The sequence below is a fragment of the Heptranchias perlo genome, chromosome 8, assembly GCF_035084215.1.
Source record: "Heptranchias perlo isolate sHepPer1 chromosome 8, sHepPer1.hap1, whole genome shotgun sequence".
Taxonomy (NCBI): domain Eukaryota; kingdom Metazoa; phylum Chordata; class Chondrichthyes; order Hexanchiformes; family Hexanchidae; genus Heptranchias; species Heptranchias perlo.
The window spans coordinates 31,694,675-31,715,617 of NC_090332.1; the positions used below are offsets into that span (position 1 = coordinate 31,694,675).

General features: G+C 42.9%; 1 protein-coding gene across 1 annotated transcript in view; it reads left to right on the forward strand.

Moving 5' to 3' along the window:
• Positions 1-20,943, forward strand: part of ush2a (Usher syndrome 2A (autosomal recessive, mild)) — a 744,800-nt gene that overhangs the window by 582,069 nt on the left and 141,788 nt on the right. Inside the window, exon 54 of the mRNA XM_067989549.1 lies at positions 18,503-18,716. Within this exon, the coding sequence (XP_067845650.1) occupies positions 18,503-18,716 (214 nt within the window). The remainder of the gene's footprint in view (positions 1-18,502; positions 18,717-20,943) is intronic.

The window sequence follows — 20,943 nt, forward strand, 5'->3', positions numbered from 1 at the left end:
GGCACTCCTGCTCCTCCAGGCCCACAGGCTGGAGTCATACCTAGCACAAAGGAAGATGGTAGTGGTTGTTGGAGGCCAATCATCTCAGCCCCAGGACATTGCTGCAGGAGTTCCTCAGGGCAGTGTCCTAGGCCCAACCATCTTCAGCTGCTTCATCAATGACCTTCCCTCCATCATAAGGTCAGAAATGGGGATGTTCGCTGATGACTGCACAGTGTTCAGTTCCATTCGCAACCCCTCAAATAATGAAGCAGTCCGAGTCCGCATGCAGCAATACCTGGACAACATCCAGGCTTGGGCTTATAAGTGGTAAGTAACATCCGTGCCAGGCAATGACCATGTCCAACAAGAGAGAGTCTAACCACCTCCCATTGACATTCAATGGCATTACCATCACTGAATCCCCCACCATCAACATCCTGGGGGTCACCATTGACCAGAAACTTAACTGGACCACCCATATAAATAGTTTGGCTACAAGAGCAGGTCAGAGGCTGGGTATTCTGCGGCAAGTGACTCACCCCCTGACTCCCCAAAGCCTTTCCATCATCTACAAGGCACAAGTCAGGAGTGTGATGGAATACTTTCCACTTGCTTGGATGAGTGCAGCTCCAACAACACTCAAGAAGCTCAACACCATCCAAGATAAAGCAGCCCGCTTGATTGGCACCCCATCCACCAACCTAAACTTTCACTCCCTTCACCACCGGCGCACTGTGGCTGCAGTGTGTACCATCCACAGGATGCACTGCAGCAACTCGCCAAGGCTTCTTCGACAGCACCTCCCAAACCCGTGACCTCTACCACCTAGAAGGACAAGAGCAGCAGATACATGGGAACAACACCACCTGCACGTTCCCCTCCAAGTCACACACCATCCTGACTTGGAAATATATCGCCGTTCCTTCATTGTCGCTGGGTCAAAATCCTGGAACTCCTTTCCTAACAGCATTGTGGGAGAACCTTCACCAGACAGACTGCAGCGGTTCAAGAAGGCGGCTCACTACCACCTTCTCAAGGGCAATTAGGGATGGGCAATAAATGCCAGCCTCACCAGAGACTCCCACACCCCATGAACGAATAAAAAAAAATAAAGGCACTTACCTGCAGTTTGGGGACTTTTCGCCTTCTCTCACATGGCATGAATTAGAAGGTCCGGGAATCCCTGCCCCAGCAGTTGAAAACAAAAAAACTGTAAAAATGGAGGCCCGGAGCCTCCCTGAAAGCTTATAGTGACCGAGCCGCCTCCTAAGAGCAGGTTGGTCATCCACCCCTCGTCCCACCTCCGTTAAAACCGGAAATAGGCGGGTTGGGGGCAAGTCTTATATTTTTAAAATTTCTACTGCCCCCCCCGCTCCCAACTCACCTGTTTTTCCAAGTTAAGATTTAGGCCATTCATTGGCCTAACTACAGCAGATGGACTTCAATGTGGAGAATTATGAGGCGATCTACTTCGGATCTGAGAAAAAAAAATCGGAATATATCCTTCATGATGAGAGACTAGGAACTGTGGAGGAAGCACAGGGATTTAGGTATCCATGTACACAAATCACTAAAAGCTAGTGCACAGGTACAGAAAGTAATCAAAAAGGCTAATCGAATGTTGGCCTTTATCTGCAGGGGGTTGGAATTCAAAAGTGAGGAAGTGATGCTGTATTTTTACAGAGCATTGGTCTGACTCCATCTGGAATACTGTGTTCAGTTTTGGGCACCAAATCTCAGGAAAGATAACTTAGCCTTGGAAGGGGTACAATACAGATTCACCAGAATGATACCAGGGCTAAAAGGGTTAAATTATGAGGGCAGGTTGCATAAACTTGGCTTCTATTCCCTTGAGCTTAGAAGATTAAGAGATGATCTAATCGAACTGCTTTAAATGATCAAAGGATTTGATTGGATAGATGCAGAGAAACTATTTCCTCTGGTGGGAGAATCCAGAACAAGAGAGAGTAATCTTAAAATTAGAGCTAGGCCATTTAGGAGTAAAATTAGGAGCACTTTTTCACAACTCCCCATTCCCCCCCCCCCGCAAAAAAAAGGCAATGAATGCTGGGTCAATTGAATTTTATCAAAACTGAGATCGATAAATTTTTCTTGGGTAGGGATATCAAGGTATGTGAAGCAAAAGTGGGTAAATGGAGTTGAGCTACAAATAAGCAATGAGCTAATTGAATAGTGGAACACTTTCGAGGGGCTGAATGGCCTACGCATGTTCCTAACTGTGGCTGGAATCACAACTGCAAAGGAAGCTATTTGTATTTGAATTTTTTCTTGTTTACTTTCCTTTTTGTGAATGTTGCTTTCATTGAGGTGAGGGATGTTAGTGTTAGAGAATGGAACACTTCTCATTCTGGGCACCAAGTGTCAGCATCAAACACAGCAGCAACTACTTCCCTCTCTGCTTCATCACAGAATCCTTGACATCTGAGCACGTGTTCACATGCCCAACTTCTAGATAATTCGCCTTCTATCATCCCAGCCCTCAGACTTTGTACATATGTCTTCAACAAAGCAAAAGGAATTATATAGAATATGCCAGCATGTGCCAGCAACCTTGATGTTCTAGACGTCCAAGTCCAATGCCACTTATCAGGCTTACTCATCACCACATATTTAATCCAGGTCCTGAAATTATTGTTTTTGGCAAAGAGATGCGCCCATTGTGAAGCCTCAAAAATGCTGTGCAACAGGTCAGCAAAAGCCAGGGACCTCCCTTCCTTCAACCTTTTTTCCACAAATCCACTTGGTGCCAGATCTCGCACATAGCCAAAAGAAGCCTTTCATTTTTTTTTATTCGTTCATGGGATTTGGGCGTCGCTGGCGAGGCCGGCATTTATTGCCCACCCCTAATTGCCCTTGAGAAGGTGGTGGTGAGCCGCCTTCTTGAACCGCTGCAGTCCATGTGGTGAAGGTTCTCCCACGGTGCTGTTAGGAAGGGAGTTCCAGGATTTTGACCCAGCGACGATGAAGGAGCGGCGGTATATTTCCAAGTCGGGATGGTCGTAGAAGAGTCATAGAAGTTTACAACATGGTGTGTGACTTGGAGGGGAACGTGCAGGTGGTGGTGTTCCCATGTACCTGCTGCTCTTGTCCTCCTAGGTGGTAGAGGTCGCAGGTTTGGGAGGTGCTGTCGAAGAAGCCTTGGCGAGTTGCTGCAGTGCATCCTGTGGATGGTACACACGGCATCCACTGTGCGCCGGTGGTGAAGGGAGTGAATGTTTCGGGTGGTGGATGGGGTGCCAATCAAGCGGGCTGCTTTGTCCTGGATGGTGTCGAGCTTCTTGAGTGTTGTTGGAGCTGCACTCATCCAGGCAAGTGGATAGTATTCCATCACACTCCTGACTTGTGCCTTGTAGATGATGGAAAGGCTTTGGGGAGTCAGGAGGTGAGTCACTCGCCGCAGAATACCCAGCCTCTGGCCTGCTCTTGTGGCCACTGTGTTTATATGGGTGGTCCAGTTAAGTTTCTGGTCAATGGTGACCCCCAGGATGTTGGTGGTGGAGGATTCAGCGATGGTAATGCCGTTGAATGTCAAGGGGAGGTGGTTAGACTCTCTCTTGTTGGAGATGGTCATTGCCTGGCACTTTTCTGGCGCGAATGTTACTTGCCACTTTTGAGCCCAAGCCTGGATGTTGTCCAGGTCTTGCTGCATGTGGGCTCGGACTGCTTCATTGTCTGAGGGTTTGCAAATGGAACTGAACACTGTGCAGTCATCAGCGAACATCCCCATTTCTGACCTTACGATGGAGGGAAGGTCATTGATGAAGCAGCTGAAGATGGTTGGGCCTAGGACACTGCCCTGAGGAACTCCTGCAGCAATGTCCTGGGGCTGAGATGATTGGCCACCAACAACCACTACCATCTTCCTTTGTGCTAGGTATGACTCCAGCCACTGGAGAGTTTTCCCCCTGATTCCCATTGACTTCAATTTTACTAGGGCTCCTTGGTGCCACACTCGGTCAAATGCTGCCTTGATGTCAAGGGCAGTCACTCTCACCTCACCCCTGGAATTCAGCTCTCTTGTCCATGTTTCATTGCACATCATGGAGCTCCAAGCCACGAAGAGAACTGGTTGGAACATGTCAACATCTACATGCTTAAACACGTAGGGACTCTGCTCTCGTTGAAGAGAGGGGCGAAAGTCCAGAGCAATCTCTTCCCCCTTTCTCTTTAAGATATCCTCTTAAGTCATGCAAAGTAATAGCTTGGGGCACCCACAACCGTATCATAATCTGTAACCCATTATTCAAGATGACAGTTGGAGTCCACTAGGTCCCAGTCACGTCCGCCAACAACACGTGATAAAACGAATACAATTCTTTTATAAAAGCATGGGACAAACATTCTGATAATGTTCCTTACAATATCATCCAACACATAATAAATCAAGGCACTAATTAGGATTGGTTATGATAGAGAATCATCCTTCATTCCTCTTTTGAGAGATCAGCTCAGTGATTCTCCTATTGTTCTTTGTATGGATGTTGAAACTGCTGTGCATATCCGAGATAAAATTGAACATTTGGCCTAGAACTTCCAGCTTTTTCTTGAGAGTTATGTGAAACATCAAGTTGAAAGTTAATGAAAGCAAAGCAATTGCATTTTTCCTGAGCCTTATGATGTTCTGTGATCTTGTATAAAGCTACAATCTGCCCATTGTATTTCATATTAGAATGAAATTCAGCCTGCTTCTTTTTGATCACACCAAGGACCTCCAAAGCATATGCTATATATATGTATATATCATGATGACCTGAGGAACTACTTTAAGAGCCACTGAAATCAGTGAGATAGATCCCTTGGAAGTCTCACTATCCTTTCTATGGATAGAAATTGCAAACACATTCTGGCACATGAAAGGTACCTCAAACAAAATCTTATTCCCCAGCCTCAGAAGGGCAGCTCCAGGGCTTGACAGGGTAGATGCGGAGAGGATGGTTCCCTTGGCTGGAGAATCTGGAACTAGGGGGCATAATCTCAGGATAAGGGGTCAGACATTTAGTACTGAGATAAGGAGGAACTTTTTCACTCAGAGGGTTGTGAATATTTGGAATTCTCTACCCCAGTGGGCTGTGGATGCTCAGTCGCTGAGTATATTCAAGGCTGAGATCGATAGATTTTTGGACTATAAGAAAATCAAGGGATATGAGGATCGAACGGGAAAGTGGAGTTGAGGTCGAAGATCAGCCATGATCTTATTGAATGGCGGAGCAGGCTCAAGGGGTCGTAAGGCCTACTCCTGCTTCTATTTCTTATGTTCCAGGGTGAGTCACTATTTCATGGCACTGATCACTAATTTCATAACTATCTCTATTTCATAATAATCTCGTAACTATTCAGGAATTCACTGTGAATAACATCCATGCCTGCCCCTTTACTATTCCACTAACTTCTTAATGCTATATGTGCAATACACTGCACTGGCTTTTCCAGTCTCCATGCACATGTATCCCTCCTAAGGCTTCTTGAGTAGGTTACCATCTCAGTATAATAGTGTCTATAGTTCCTGAAAATACCTTCATGGATTAGCTGAAGAGCACTGGACTTATCACTTGCTGGCAAAAGCCTGGAAGAATCCTTTCAGGTATTATTAATGACAATGGAAAATAAGTTAGATTTATTTAGTCTAATTGCAAGCCCTCATGGATGAATGCAGCCCAGTGATCCTACTTCATCTTCCTAATGACCTTCTTAGCTCATGATGTGCTATAGCATCATAATTTTCCTTTACTGAGGCTTCTGAATGCTCCAAAGAGACTACTTTAAAGGCCCTATGTTCTTACCTAACAGCTCTTCTTCCCTTTGCACCTACCCTATTAGGATCCTGCTTTGTTGATGAGTGGCTCTGGTTTCAGTTTGTTTATGACTTTGACCGTAGACACAAGAAAATCGTTGGCTACATCACCAACCATCAATTCTGCCTATTGGCGGTAACACAGATCCAGTTGCAGCCTGCATGGGCAACAATATCTTTCTTGTGCTGAGCGCCTTGCTAAATCGGTCAGTTCAGAGGTCATCAGCCATTCAACTTAGTAATCACCCCTTGTCATGAGGCTCTTACTTTATCCAAGAGAACTAGGAGCTAGCTGCTTAACAAATAAGGCAACTAGCCAGTGGTTCAAAGTTTCCCAGCAACATTGAACAACATAATTATGAAGCAAAGGGCTTACCAGGCTATTCACAACTGCCACTTTGAACATTGTGCTAATGCTACATACTTGTTGAACTTTGGAAAAGAAGCAGAGAACATTTCTGCCAGAAGGACCTTTGAATCACCTTTGAACCTCCAGGTCTGACATATTGCAGTCATCCATAAGGAGAAATGGACAGTCATGAAACCATTTTGCAAGATCCATCCAGTGATGTAGTTACAATTTTAAGGACCTTCTGGCATTCGGCACTATGCAGCTTGTATGGAATGCACACAAAAGCCACAAGCCATCAAAGAGTATCTTTGTCCAGCAACAGTTAGCTGAGCACATTCCAAATTTCACTGTGAGTCAGTCCATGGGCATTACTTATACCTGGCTCCAACTAGTTGGAAACCATGGAACCTCATGGAACCTCAGTCTTGACTTATTGAACACATTTCCTAAATGTGGAGATGTTAAAAAAATCATTTTATTGTTTTGCAGCCCTGGTAAAAATGAGTATAAATGCGATTTCATTTCGAGGATTTCATTTTCACATCGTTCACCTGACGAAGGAGGAAGCCTCCGAAAGCTTGTGAATTTAAAATAAAATTGCTGGACTATAACTTGGTGTTGTAAAATTGTTTACATTTCCTAAAGAGTGAGGGCTCAAATCCATTCCTCGGAAAGGAAAAAAAAATCTCAGGACTTGGTTATCTAGGTAACAGAAGAGAAGTCAGTCTTTTAAGAGGATTGCTTACACCATGATGGAGTATCTCAAATGCAGATCAAGGATGTTGGCTGATAACAGCACCCAGGAGAATGCATGTACTACCTGCGCTCATAGCTTAAGCCCTTTGTCCACAAAAGCTTCTATCCATCCCCAAGCCAAATTACAAACTGAACTTTCAGGTCCTGGTACTAGATGATGCCACCAATTGAAGGAGTTCACATCGAAGTCCTTATTAGACATTGACAGTTCGATCTCTCTCACCTATATGCTCAAAACAATAGATCAAGAGAAAAAAAAAAGACAAGTTCAGATTTTTGGAAAGCCTTTTATGTATGTGAATCTGGCAGTATAATCATCAACTTAGGTTTGGAGAATGAACTACTAGAACATCATCTTGTTTAGTAAGTATGCCTTTGCAGAAGTATTATGTTATTGTCACTGCACTATAATGATATTATAATCAAACTGTTAGAGTATCACTATTGTCCTTTTGTATTACCAGCTGTGGTCTGGTTGTATCATCAGCAACACGTGAGCAACCTCAGCAGTAATACATGATTTTTGGAATAAAGTCAGCATGAGGTAAAAGAGTAGCAATCAGCACAATATGATTTAGCTAAATAAAAAGAGAAAAGTGCAAAGAGAATGGTATGTAACAGAAAATGGAATTCAGTGACTTATTCAGTACCGTTGGTTGATCTCCCGTGAAGTTACCCACGGAACATAGGAACAGGAGTAGACCATGCAGCTGCTTGAGCTTGCTCCATCATTCATTTAAACCATGGCTGATCTGCACCTCACCTCCATTTATCCACCTGTGCACTAGCATTTAGTAATTTGTGTACAAGGACACCTAAATTCCTTAGCTCCTCCACAACTCCTAATCTCTCACCATTAACAAAATATGGTCCAAAGTGGATGACCTCACACTTCCCCAATTGAAATCCTTCTGCCATAGTTTTGCCCATTTGCTTAGTCTGTCTATGTACCTTTGTAACTTCCTACTCTCATCTACATAACTTACTGTGTCTCCTAACTTAGTGACATCTACAAACTTGGATATACAACTCTATTCCTTCATATATCATATATATATATGTTGAAAAGATGAGGCCCCGATGCAGATCCCTGGGAACACTGCTTGTCACATCCCATAAATCAGAGAATGTTCCCTTTATCCCTATTCTCTTTATCCTACTTCCCAACCAATTACCAACCCGTGTCACAAGGTTATCTCCAATTCCATGTGCTCTAATTTTTGCTAATAATCTCTTGTGCAGAACCTTATCAAATGCTTTCTGAAAGTTCCTATATACAACATCCATAGACACTACCCAATCACAATGCAGTGTCCTCCTCAACAAATTCAACTAGATTAGTCAGACCCTGCACAAATCCATGCTGGCTCTCTTTGATCAGCTGATATTCATGCAAGTGCTCGGTCTGATGGTAGATTCCAGTAACCTCCCCCAAATGATGTTAAACTGACAGGTCTGTAGTTATCTCATTTATTCCCCACTCCCTTCTTAAATAATGGAGTGACATTTGCAATTTTCCAATCCAAAGACTGAATTCCTAAATCTAGAGAGCTTTAGAAAATTATGACTAACACATCTGCAATTTCCTCACTTATTTCTTTTAACACCTCAGGGTGGAAACCATCAGGTCCTGGCAATTTTCTCCATTACCATTTTTTTAACTTATATTAAACGCACTAGTTCCCTCCATCATGACTTATTTTTAGATTCCCTTGTACTTCTAGTATTTTGTCCTTTTCCTCCACTGTGAAAATAGACACAAAGTACTCATTTAACAAGTCTGCCATTTCCTTATTATACATTATATGGGCTGTGGATGCTCAGTCGTTGAGTATATTCAAGGCTGAGATCGATAGATTTTTGGACTCTAAGGGAATCAAGGGATATGGGGATCGGGCGGGGATGTGGAGTTGAGGTCGAAGATCAACTATTAAATCTTATTGAATGGCGGAGCAGGCTCGAGGGGCCGTATGGCCTACTCCTGCTCCTATTTTTTATGTTCTTATGGCCCACATTCCCCTTTGCCACTCTCTTTCCCTTAATATATTTATAAAAACATTTTCTGTTAGCTTTGATATCCCTTGCAAGTTTTTTACATATTCACTTTTTGCACCTCTTTCTTAGTATTCCTTTGTTTCCCTTAATAGCTCTCCAAGTCCGCTGGATTTTCACTTTACCTTGCATTTGTGTAAGCCTTTTCTTTTAGCTTGATACTGTTGCGTACCTCATTTGTTGACCATTGTTGCTTAACTGCAAAAGTAGAGCCTTTGCTTTTTAGGGATATGTACTGGTTTTGTATCGTACCAAGTATTTCTTTGTATGGGTGGCAGAGCTATGTAAATGAGTGACAGAGGGTTTTGCCAGATGAATCTCAGAAGTGGCGCAAGCGATCGAGTCAAACAGTAAATTAATTCTCCAAAAGTGCAATTGACTTGGAAGTTTTTGGAGTAACTATGATATAAGAGTGTATAGGGCCATTTTTTTGCATACTCCTGCACCCTCCAGGTCCCATAAAGGAAGTAAAATAGACTCTTTTGGTCCCGGATCCTCTTCACGCTGTATTCACCTGGTGGCAGAATTGCAGTGGCTTCACCACGCAGGAGTTAAAATAGCAGTCTGAGCACAATGATATCATCAGACCCTGATTTGCATATTTAAAGAAGGACCCCGTTGGCTTCAGGTGGGTGCCTTTGCCGCCTGCTCCCAAATGCAGATTAAAATCAGAATTGGCGAGAAGCAGACAGGATATCAGCGGATAAGTCACTCGGGGCAGTTTTATGGCCAACTCACCCAGTTTCTGCAAAGCGAGTAGTGTTAAAATCATTCCTTTAGTTTTTGGAAAATCGGGCACCCCCACCCCATGAGGTACTTCCCCCCGCCCACACCAAGGTACTTCTCCTACCACTCCCCCAAGGTACATTTCCAGTCCCTCCCACTCCCGGTGAGGTACTCTTCCAACCCCTCCCACTGAAGTACTTTTACACCCCCCCCAAGTCACTTTCTAACCCCCACTGAGTATTTTTCCACCAGATCCTCCACTGACATAGTTTCCCCCACCTTCACCTCCTGAGGTAGCTTTCCTACACCCCTATTACTGAGTTAGTCTCTATCATCCCTCCTCTTATTTCCTCCTTCCTTCTTCACTCATCTCCTGCCCCTCTTCTACTTCTCTCCCAACCTGCCCCTTTCCCCTTTTACTTTCTCAACCTCCCTTTTTCCTTTCTCCCCTTGTTCCCTCTTTCCCCTCACCTCTGCCTTCCTCTTCCCGCTTCCTATTCCTTAGTTCAATTATTCTAACCCTGCTTGACCTAAAGAAAGCACTTGGTCTTGACTACCCATATGCAATGCACGACAATTAACTGTTATTATAAAAACTTTGCACAATGTGGACATTTCTGATCTTTACATTTCAAGTAATACACTGTCTATTGCAAATTTCTTTGTCACAATACCATTGGACTTGCTTAATTTTATATTCACAAAACAATAATAAACCACAAATCAACAGCATTACAAATTACCAATCATCAATCACAACGACAATAGCCAATTGGGAATTACTAAGGATTTTAGATGAGAACAAATCAACATTGGCCAGTTCGCAAACTCTACCAATGAAAGAGAACAGAATCACAGCCAATCAAATTGCTCAAAATTCCACAGTTCTGATGAAAGGTCATCGACTTGAAACATTGGGCCCGATGTTAGCAGGGCTGCGGGTTCTCGGCGGGGGGGGCTATCCGGTGAAATTAGTCAGCTTCCCGCGCAATTGTAGCATCCAATCCACTAATTGGATCCACTTACCTGCTCCTCCGGGTTCCCCACTGCTGATCTGCACGTCCAGCGGACTGCGCATGCGCAGTAAGATCTGTCAGCTGGAAGAGCTCTATTTAAATGGGCAGCCCTCCACTGACAGATGCTGCAACAAATAGCAAAAATTACAGCATGGAGCAGCCCAGGGGGAAGGCTGCTCCCAGTTTAATGATGCCTCACCCCAGGTATCAATACATGGGGTGAGGAGGAGGGGGAGGACAGAGATCTTCCTCCCAGCGTGCGGGAGGAAGCGGCCTGCCTCTGCCACCAGGAAGGCCTGGCTCGAGGTGGCAGAGAAGGTCACCTGCACCACCAACATATCGCCCACCTGCATACAATGCAGGAGGCGCTCCAATGACCTCAGTAGGTCAGCCAAAGTGAGTACACATAGTCTTTCCCCTACACTCCGTCTGCCACATCACTGCCCCCACCCCACATCTCCTTCAGCACTGCCAACACTACTATGTTACATCACCCCTCATACCCACTCAAACCTCATCCTCATCTTACCTGCACCTACTCACCTCGCCAGTACTCATCCCACCATTACCACTCAACCCAATCCTCATACAATCTCATGGCTCTATCTCATACTCACCCTCTCGTGCATCTCTTTCATGGCCAGCCTCACTCAACCTGCCACTACCTGTGCTGTAGCCACAGGGCATGCATCACATATGTGCTGTAGGCAGCGGAAGGCAAATGTGTCGTGAGCATGAAGGGGATGCACAAGGGTGTTTGAGGGTTTGTCATGGTTGTTACTTATATTGAATTTCTGACCAACTCACATTACATATTATATTGGCACCACTACTGCCATGTCTTCATGAATCCTGTCTGGTTTGTGCAATAATGCCCTCTCCTGAGGATCACTATGAAGACCTACAACTGATGCCACCCATTGTGTCACTGCAGAGTGGGTGTAGGTGTATTTGCAGGGCTCTTTTGCGCAGACAACTGAGAGACATCGGCGATGTCCCCGGTTGCACCCTGGAAGGATGCGGAGGAGAAGTTGTTGAGGGCAGTGGTGACTTTGACAGCGACGGGTAAGAAGATGGTGCTCGGGCCAGCCAGGAGCAGCTCGGCATGAATGAGGCTTCAGATGTCCACAACTACATGTCGAGTGACTCTGAGCCTCCGTGTGCACTGCTGCTCAGAGAGGTCCAGGAAGCTGAGCCTCAGTCTGTGGACCCTGTGGCGAGGGTAGTGCCCTCTGCGATGCATCTCTCTCTGCGGTAGCCCTCCCTCCTGCTGTACAGGTGGATGTGTCACAGCACTCTGTTGTGGAGCTCCACGTGTCAGAGGTGGACGGCGTGGATGGCGAGGCTGGTGAGGTTGGTGATGCTGTTCGCCCTCTGAGGAGGTCATGACTGCAGCTACGGCGGCCCCCATCCGCAAGATGTACATCTGAGGGGGTCCGCAAGGTAGGTACATGTCTCCGGACCCCGGGGTAAGTGTGCAGGGTGGTGACTTTGACTGTCAGGAGGAGGATGGTGGAGGCCAAACTTTGTCCCAAGTGACAGAGTGGCCTCCTGCAATGGGTGAGGGTCTCCCCCCACCACCTGTCAAATGGACCTTTGCAGCTGCCACAGGCTGACAGCTGCAACACGTCCATTTGACCTGGGAGTGTTTCCCCCATTGTGGGATACAGTCCCAGTTTGCTCTAAAATCCCACCCCTCCTCACATAATCCCTTAATCAGGTCAGTTAATGACCTGAAATACCTAAATAAATACTTTCAAGTGGCATCCCGCTGGCTTTAATTGCCTGCGGGATTCCCACCAGCGGGGGCTGCGTGCGCATGCCAGCGCGTCAGCGGGGAACCTGGAAGTGCGCGGGTTCGGGGCGGGCTCCGGTCCCGCTCCGGGATTCTCCGATTTTCGGAGCCCCCCTGCCAGGAACGCGATAGCGGGTGCTAAAATGCTGCCCATTAACTCTGTATCTCTCTCCACAGAAGCAGCCTAACCTGCTGAGTGTTTCAAGCATTTTCTGGTTTTATTTCAGTAAATACTTTTTGACAATCTTTTCATCCTCCAACTTTTTTCCTTTAGTCTACAAAAGGTTTCTAACGTAATACATATTTTACAAGCTAGCTCAGGGAGAAAGAGAGAGCGTGGATTTTTATAGCACCTGTGCTTCATAATGTTTATACTGAGAATGAAAAAGCAATGCTTGTTTACATAAAGATTTACTTCTGCAGCTGCAGTGGGTAAGCACAATTAATTATTTATTTTCCAGAAATTAAAAATTGCTTGCTCCACATCTCTGAGCAGAAGTCTTAGAAATTTCTTTCCAAATTTTTTCATTGGACATGTGCAGTCTTTCCTCACTTCCATACCCCATCCTTATAACAGCATAACCTCTAGGTCATCATAAACAATGGCACAGGAGATCCATAAGTACAGTTGATAACCATAAACTCAAAACATTTCACGTTTGACTTCCTTTTTAAAATATATATAGCTGTATCTTTGATGAAGTACCAATTTTATTTAATACTTTCTACTTCAAATTGTTATTATTACTTTTTTTTAGTTTAATTCTTCAGCTGTTTCACCTAATGGAAAGGCTCAGTTGAGGACACAACTTCAGATCCACCTAATGGGAGAGGGAACTAAAACTATGAATTCCTCTGAGCGCTTTTTAATAATCTGGCTCACCCGCTCAGATAAAATTCCTATGTACGGTTGCCAACCTTCCCAGATTGTCTGGGAGTCTCCCGGAATGGATGATCGATCTTCCAGGCGCCATTGCTGGCGACCTGGGAGAAAAATACTTCCCCGTTCTGGTTCACGCCTGTGCCCCTCCGACGACCCGAACTTGAGCCCTGTGTAAGATCTATTGAATGTTCATGTGACTGCACTTTCAAAAGGTGAGATACAGCAAGTCCACTAACTTCATTTGAACTTAATAACAAAAGTTTAATATGCTGCAAGTGCATTTTGATACATCTTATTATGTTAGTTGTGCCTTATTTACCTTCTGAAATTCCACGCATTTTAAAATCCAATGGGTCTTAGACATGGAGGAAAACTATAGCATTTATATTGATCTTTGACCGCTGGCTCATGCAACCCTGGTCTCTCACAGGCGATGGTCGCATGGACAGTAAAACTGGCAGACTTTGTTAGACAGGATTTTGTGACCAGGAAGACCCACTTTTTTTCCATGACCTTAGTGTCTGCCGCTGGTCTAACTGTGGCCAGTAAAAGCACTGCATTGGCGGCAGCTTGATCTTTGTAGATTTGAAGCACACCTCCCACCACACACACACACACACACACACACATGCCTGTCTCGCAATGGTGCCATGACATAATGGACTAACATCATGAGATAATGGACTAACATCATGACCCAATTTACATTGTGCCTGGGCAATGGCCAATTTATCAAGACCATCCTGTGCATTTGCATCCCTCGGAACACAATTTGCTACTGGTCTCCCTGCGACTTGTAATGTAAATTTGAGGGAGACGTTATCAATCCATTAAGTACATTAAGCCATTTTCAGCAGTATTGTCATTGACCAAATGTCAAGTGACCAAATCTCCAGGAATCGGTCCAACCAGATTTGGCAACCCTATTCCTGTGTGCTAATTTCACAAAGTTATTAACCTGTTTAAAATAAATAAGTTAAAGTGCTCATTAAATGATGCACATCATAATTTTCCTGGAATATGTTGATAAAGTTATTAAAAATAATGCTCAGAGAATTTTCCATGTTGTGGTGTGGAACTAGTTATCCACAGACAACTGAGAGGCCGCAGGAAAATTGTTTTACCTGCCAGTAATTATTATCACAATATACAAAATTCTTAAAAATCTGAGTCACATCCCTATACTTTATGATTATTTTAATTTTTTTGTAGTGTTCTATCCTTCCCTTCTATTGGTCTTGCTGTGTCACGCAAGAATGAAGGGATGAGAAGGTGACCTAATCTCAGGTCTTTGTCTTCCACTATTGTCATCTGGTGAAAGCGGGTACACAATATTAGCAGAGGATGAATTCCCCTCTTAGAATTCCAAGGTAGCTCTCTCTCTCTGATCTTATCACCTCCTCACCATGTATGAAACGATCTAGATTTTGCACAGCAATGCATCACAAAAGCGGAGCTGCGATCTGGAATAACTGCATAGAATTGCAGAGCCATAAACCTGCACTCTACCAATTTTTTGGCAAAGCACGTTAAAACTTTGATGTATTGTTCCACTATTCAGTGGTACTCTTGAAAGTTTTGTAGAGAAGCTACTTTAAAAATACATTTGGCACAAGAGACAGGCCTATCTGTTGCTCTGATGACAATCAAAACATTGAATTGTTATGCCACTGGCTCCTTTTAAGCCACCACTGGTGACATTTGCAACGTCAATCAGATTTTGGTCTACCGATGTATCAAGCATGTGACAGAAGTCTTGTTGCCATGGAAAACACTTTTGTCAATTTCCCAATCGAAAGGCAGCAACAGAACAAGAGCGTGTAGCATTTTTATCAGGTGGCAGGCTTCCCTAAAGTGCAGGGTCTAATTGATGGCACACATGGAGCCACAAAGGTTCCTAATAACAACTTGATGGTATGTATAAATTGGATAAGCTTTCATTCCATCAACATGCTTGATGTTGCATCACAGAAACAGAATATTACAGGTGAATGCACAATGCCCCAGCAGCAGTTACAATGCCTTCATTTCGGGGCAGTGCACGGTGCCAGCACTAGTTCAAGTATCAGGCAGACTGAACAGCTGACTGCGTAGTGGACAAGGGCTACCCCTTGGTACCCTGGCCATTAACACCAGTGAGGAAGCCTGAAACAGAGACCTAAAGGAAATACGATGAGGCTTATACCTCTACCCAAATTCTGTTGGAACATGCAGCTGCCATTTTAAAATGGAGATTCTGCTCTCTGGACAGATCAGGTGAAATACTGCACCACAGTCCTGAGAAGATGTTGAGCATTATCAGTGTCTGCTATGTCTTGCATAATTTTGCAGTACAGAAATGAGAAACCTTTCAGCCAGAAGACCAGAAGGGCCAGCCTGCAGCCTTGGTGGAGGAGGAGAAAGAAGAGAAAGCTGATTTTCAGCCAAGAAGAGTGGTGCATCAACCCTTGATTGACAGGATCTTCTCTTAAAATCTATAAATTGCACCTGTAGAAACAGTGCTATGATCTTCTTCACTTTTTCTTTGTCCCATGAACAACGTTTTTCATTGCCACCAGTGCTTTTTCTAACAGCTCTGCCCCATCCCACCACATGCAACATTATTATGTTCTTCTGACAATAAATCTACATGGTACTTTTGAAAAGGTGCAACCAGTTTATTTCTCCTCTGGTGCCCTGTATGTATGCTTCATTGTTTGCTACCCTGTTGCCGTTGTGAAAGCGCATGGCACATGTCATCAACTACCTAATCTTATGCTCCTTCTGAGGCCTACCTCAATGGGAGGAGTAAGTATGTTAGCAGCTCGCTGTTTGTCAGTGAGAGGCAAATCCACCGCAGTTAGGTCCAAACTCTACTGGTGTGCATAGCAATCCTGGGGCCATTTTTCTGGAGATGGCGGAGTTGGCCCTCAAAATCCAACTATTTATTTATAAGCCACAGAAAAAAATAGAGCATAGTGATTATTATATCAGCCAGCATACCTCTGAAACCGAGAGAGAACCTTTCCTCTCCCCCAACGTTTTTTTTTACCCAACCTTTGTCATTTGACATATTGAATGGCCCTGAAATTGCTCTTCAAATAACAGTGAAGCTAACAGGGCTCACCGTTATTTCAGCAAAAATGGAAAAGCAAGTTCCAGAGAGCACACATGCGCAGTGAAACGCGAAAATCCAGAACTTGCTCTTCCTGATTCACCGGTGATCTGAAAGCTTTGTGTTAAAACGATCTTGCCGGCTGCAATCAATGGACCAGCACGATCTTGCTCTCCTGCCCAGCTGGAAACTAACTAATCTTGCCACAAAAAAAGGTACGCTGAGTTTTTAAAATCTCAACTAACTTTTAAAGGCGCGGTAGTGTTAATGACTGCCAAATGACCTCTCTGGCACTGAAAATTAACTTTTAAAAATGTGGACTCTCATTACTCCTGATTTTAATAGTTTTTAGACTTTTAAAAAACATTTTAAAACTTTTTCTTTCCATCTTTTATCTCAGTCTTTCAACCTTGCCCTCTCTTTATTTTGCTTTTTCTATCCCATTTTATAGTACATTTACTAACCTCATCAGGCACTTCCTGGTTTTTAGTCTGTGTGGTTTTGTCACTTGAGTTTCACTTCCTGGTTCTCACAGCAATGGCTTGCTTCAAGCTGATTGGTTGAGAGGACAGAGTGATCCTTTCCCCGCTCACACAGCCTGGGAAAGAATGTTGCTATTTTTTGAAGTTGCATTTCAGGGAAGTTACCGCCAAAAAGAAGACGGTAACTTAAGTGTGTGAATTTAAATCTAATGAGTGGCGAGCACTGTTGGTTCGCCATTCAGAGCAATTTATAGGCCATAATATCAGACACTGCAACTGCAATGTATCATAAGGACAATGCATGTGATTCCTAAATGCAATTTAATAAATTGCTGCAGCCAGTTAAGTACACTTACATAATTGCACTAAACAATAAATCCAGTTCTACCGAAGATCCTGAAACCTTACTTGTTTTTGCTGAATAAACAAAGATAAATGAAAAAGTTAACTTAAGTCTAGGATAGAGACACATGGGAACAACACCATCTGCATGTTCCTCTCCAAGTCACACACCATCCCGATTTGGAAATATATCGCCGTTCCTTCATCGTCGCTGGGTCAAAATCCTGGAACTCCCTACCTAACAGCACTATGGGAGAACCTTCACCACATGGACTGCAGCAGTTCAAGAAGGCGGCTCACCACCATCTTCTCAAGGGCAATTAGGGATGGGCAATAAATGCTGGCCTTGCCGGAGACGCCCAAACCCCCATGAACGAATAAAAAAATATAAAAATATAAAAATTGCCTCAAATGCAGTGGCTATTTAATTTCATAAGAGAAATATCTTGTTAAAATCATGCACATTCGTGACTCCTCTGCCTAACATGTCAGATTATATATGGATTACAGTGTATCAGTAAACAGATTAATTCCTATGTAGGGAAGGTATAATGTACTTCTGTTGAACAAGGTTGATGTATATTTGATAACCTAAACCACAAAAAGGATTATATTGTAAAGCAGATGTCATTTACAGAAAATTATTCATAATTTTGTATATTTTATATTTGTTTAATCAACATCATGTTTTATTTCCATAAAATCACAATTCAAAAAAAATGAATATTAATTTTGAGGCACATAAAAAGGTTATGATGTCAAACTACAGAAGTCAAATTATGTACTTGACAAAGTCAAAGTTCAATAGGTATCCAAGGCTATTTTAGAAAAATTGCTTAGCTGCATATGTGCTACTCATTCAGGCTGAAGTGATGCACTCTGGGAATAACTACCAAACCACACTCTGCAACATCTGCTCTCTCTAAGTGAGTTAGCACACGTCAGACATCTTTATGTCAGAATGCTGCAGTGATGGATGCAGTTGCTGAAATGTTGCATAAAATCTGGTGTGTAGTTCTGGCTGTTAAGTGAAATTGCTATTTAAATTAATGGCGCTGTCATAGTTTATCTGTGCAAAGAATGAACACTGATTAGGGTATTAAGCAATTAGCAATTTATCATACTGGAACAAGCTTGATAATAATTAGAGTGGCATTGCTATACCAAAGGTGATTAAAAAAATAAAATATGCTGTTTTCCTTTGTGCTAGGGCTGGTCTGCTGTGGGCAGGACCTGGTGAATACATCGATTACCCTTTGCTGCTCTGGACCCGATGGGTCAAGGAAACCCCATATCATTGATGGAGCCCAAGTGAAATGCTGTGGCACTGAACTTATATCCAGCAATGAGCAATGTTGTAATGGGGTTGGTTATAATCCCTCAAAACAGGTCTGTGCTGACAGGACTTCAGGTGGAAAGGTAATGTATTAACTTTGCTTTGTCATTCATACATGCTAAACTCACTGTTATTTCACAGTTGTGATCAATATAAACAGTCCAAGGTTTAAATCTTTTCGCATGGACAGATGTGCATTATTTGCCTTGGCTGCTGGATAAAAACACTCATCTGTCTGTGATTCTAGATATTAAAACTTTTCTGACTATGATTGCCGATGTAAAGGGGGAAAATCAACATTATTTATCAAAATAGCCCAGTCTCCTAATTCTTTAATCTACAGTAAAACAAGCAGTAAACCTCCCTAGAAACCTTTTTTTTTGGAATCATTTATTAATTCCATTAAGCTAGGGAACAGTCGATAGTTTTTTTTAATTCCGCAAGAGTACAAAGAGAGTTAATTTCCTTATCTTAATTTACCAAAGAGAAAGGAGGAAGATTTGCTCTGTTCATTATTTGTAGTGAAACCGCCAACACATATATGAAGAACCTGTTTAAAATTCCACTATAAACAGCAAACATATTAACTATTTCCTCATGATGTAAAAAGATGAATATTAGAGAACTTTGTCATTACTTTCTTGTATATAAAAAGCAAAAGGAGTATTAAATCTACCCCCCCCCATTAAATACAATCAGTTTGTTCTTTTTGTTTTGGTAGTAAAGTTATGAACCACCCCTGAACCTGATATTACTGAAAGCCTTAATTTAACTGTTTGCTGTTGTATACTTATCATGACTGCCTTTTATTAAGGACTCCCCCCTCCCACCAATTTTCTTCTCTCCACTCCTAAATGCATTGGCTCATGCTGGATTCCAGTTCCAGACATGCTGCCAAAATATCAGCATGTCATCCAAGTGGTCATTCTTCATGTGTGAAACTAAACAGTGACTGTAGGCAGGCTATTTGACAATATGGAGCATCACATCCTATCCTCACCCCACATCCACACTCAACAGTTATCCATCGCCACATACTAATCAGGAGCAGCAATTTTCATCTTCGTAGCCCAAGGCTGCTGTAGCCAATTATAGTGCCTTTGCTGAAATCACATAACACAGCATAGGATCCTCTTGCTTACATAGAATTGCATGGTTATTATGTCTTAGAGTCACACTGGACCCATCAAGCCACTGGAACTGCTTGGCTTCGTTCTTGTGAAAACAGATGAGACTTGGGAATACAATGGCAGAAAAGTGACAATTTGATGCATAAAATATTTTATTTAAAAGCAGATTGGTATCACTTAATTTTAAGCGTGTGCTGTCATGAAGTGCTTAATGCCTAACAAAGCCCTAGTGCTCTAACTATAAAAAATGTATAGTTATTTAATAAGATTGAAATCACATTTTATGAATAATGAAAATATGTTTAATAAAAAGGTGTTACACTGCAATAATTAATTAGTAATATTTCAGTAAAACTGTAAATACAAAACTATCCTGGTTTATAAATGTTTGATAATATGTGTAACATGTGTTATTAATTTGTAATAAACACTGGTTGTAAATCATTTAGAAATGTCTTCCTATTACATTTAGTTCCACTGTTGAAAGCTTATCTCTTCATCACAAATTTTGAATAAATTTCTGGTTATGTTATTAGTCCTCTTATGTAGAGGAAACTGTAGATGTGATAACTTAGATGCAGTTTTGTCTTTGCCAAATGACACCATTTCACTTAAGTGTCTAACATATACACACACAAACTGCTTTTACAGTTTCCCATGGCTATGGGGTTGATAATGCGATGGTCATTGTCCATTATGCTGTAACATAGCGGGTGCTGTATTATTAGGCCTGAGCTGTTCTTTGTGGCCAATGTGCCTCAAAACACCAACTTTTTTAAGGTTCTGTGCTCTTTCCTCCCTTTCCAAAATGAAGCTTTTCTCTGTAGGTGCCAGCAGCCATTTACAAGCAGCCAACACCCAAAACCCCGTTCTTATGAACTCGGCCTACTCCCAGCATGCCATGCACTGAGAGCAACATTTCCGTATTATAATGAGATGATCTCACATTAGGGAGCTCATTCAGGCACAGGCATACACAGTGGTCCTGGTGTGGAGCAGTGATCTCAGCACTGTGCAGCCTGGACCACATTTCTGGCGTCATATCGCTTTAAACCTACAGTACCAACACCTCTAAATTCCCCTCTCTGAACATTATAAAAATAAATCTCATCTGTCAGCTCACTACAGAAATCCACAAGGGAATTTTAAAAAACGTCTCAAATCATAGCCAAAAAAAGCCTCTGT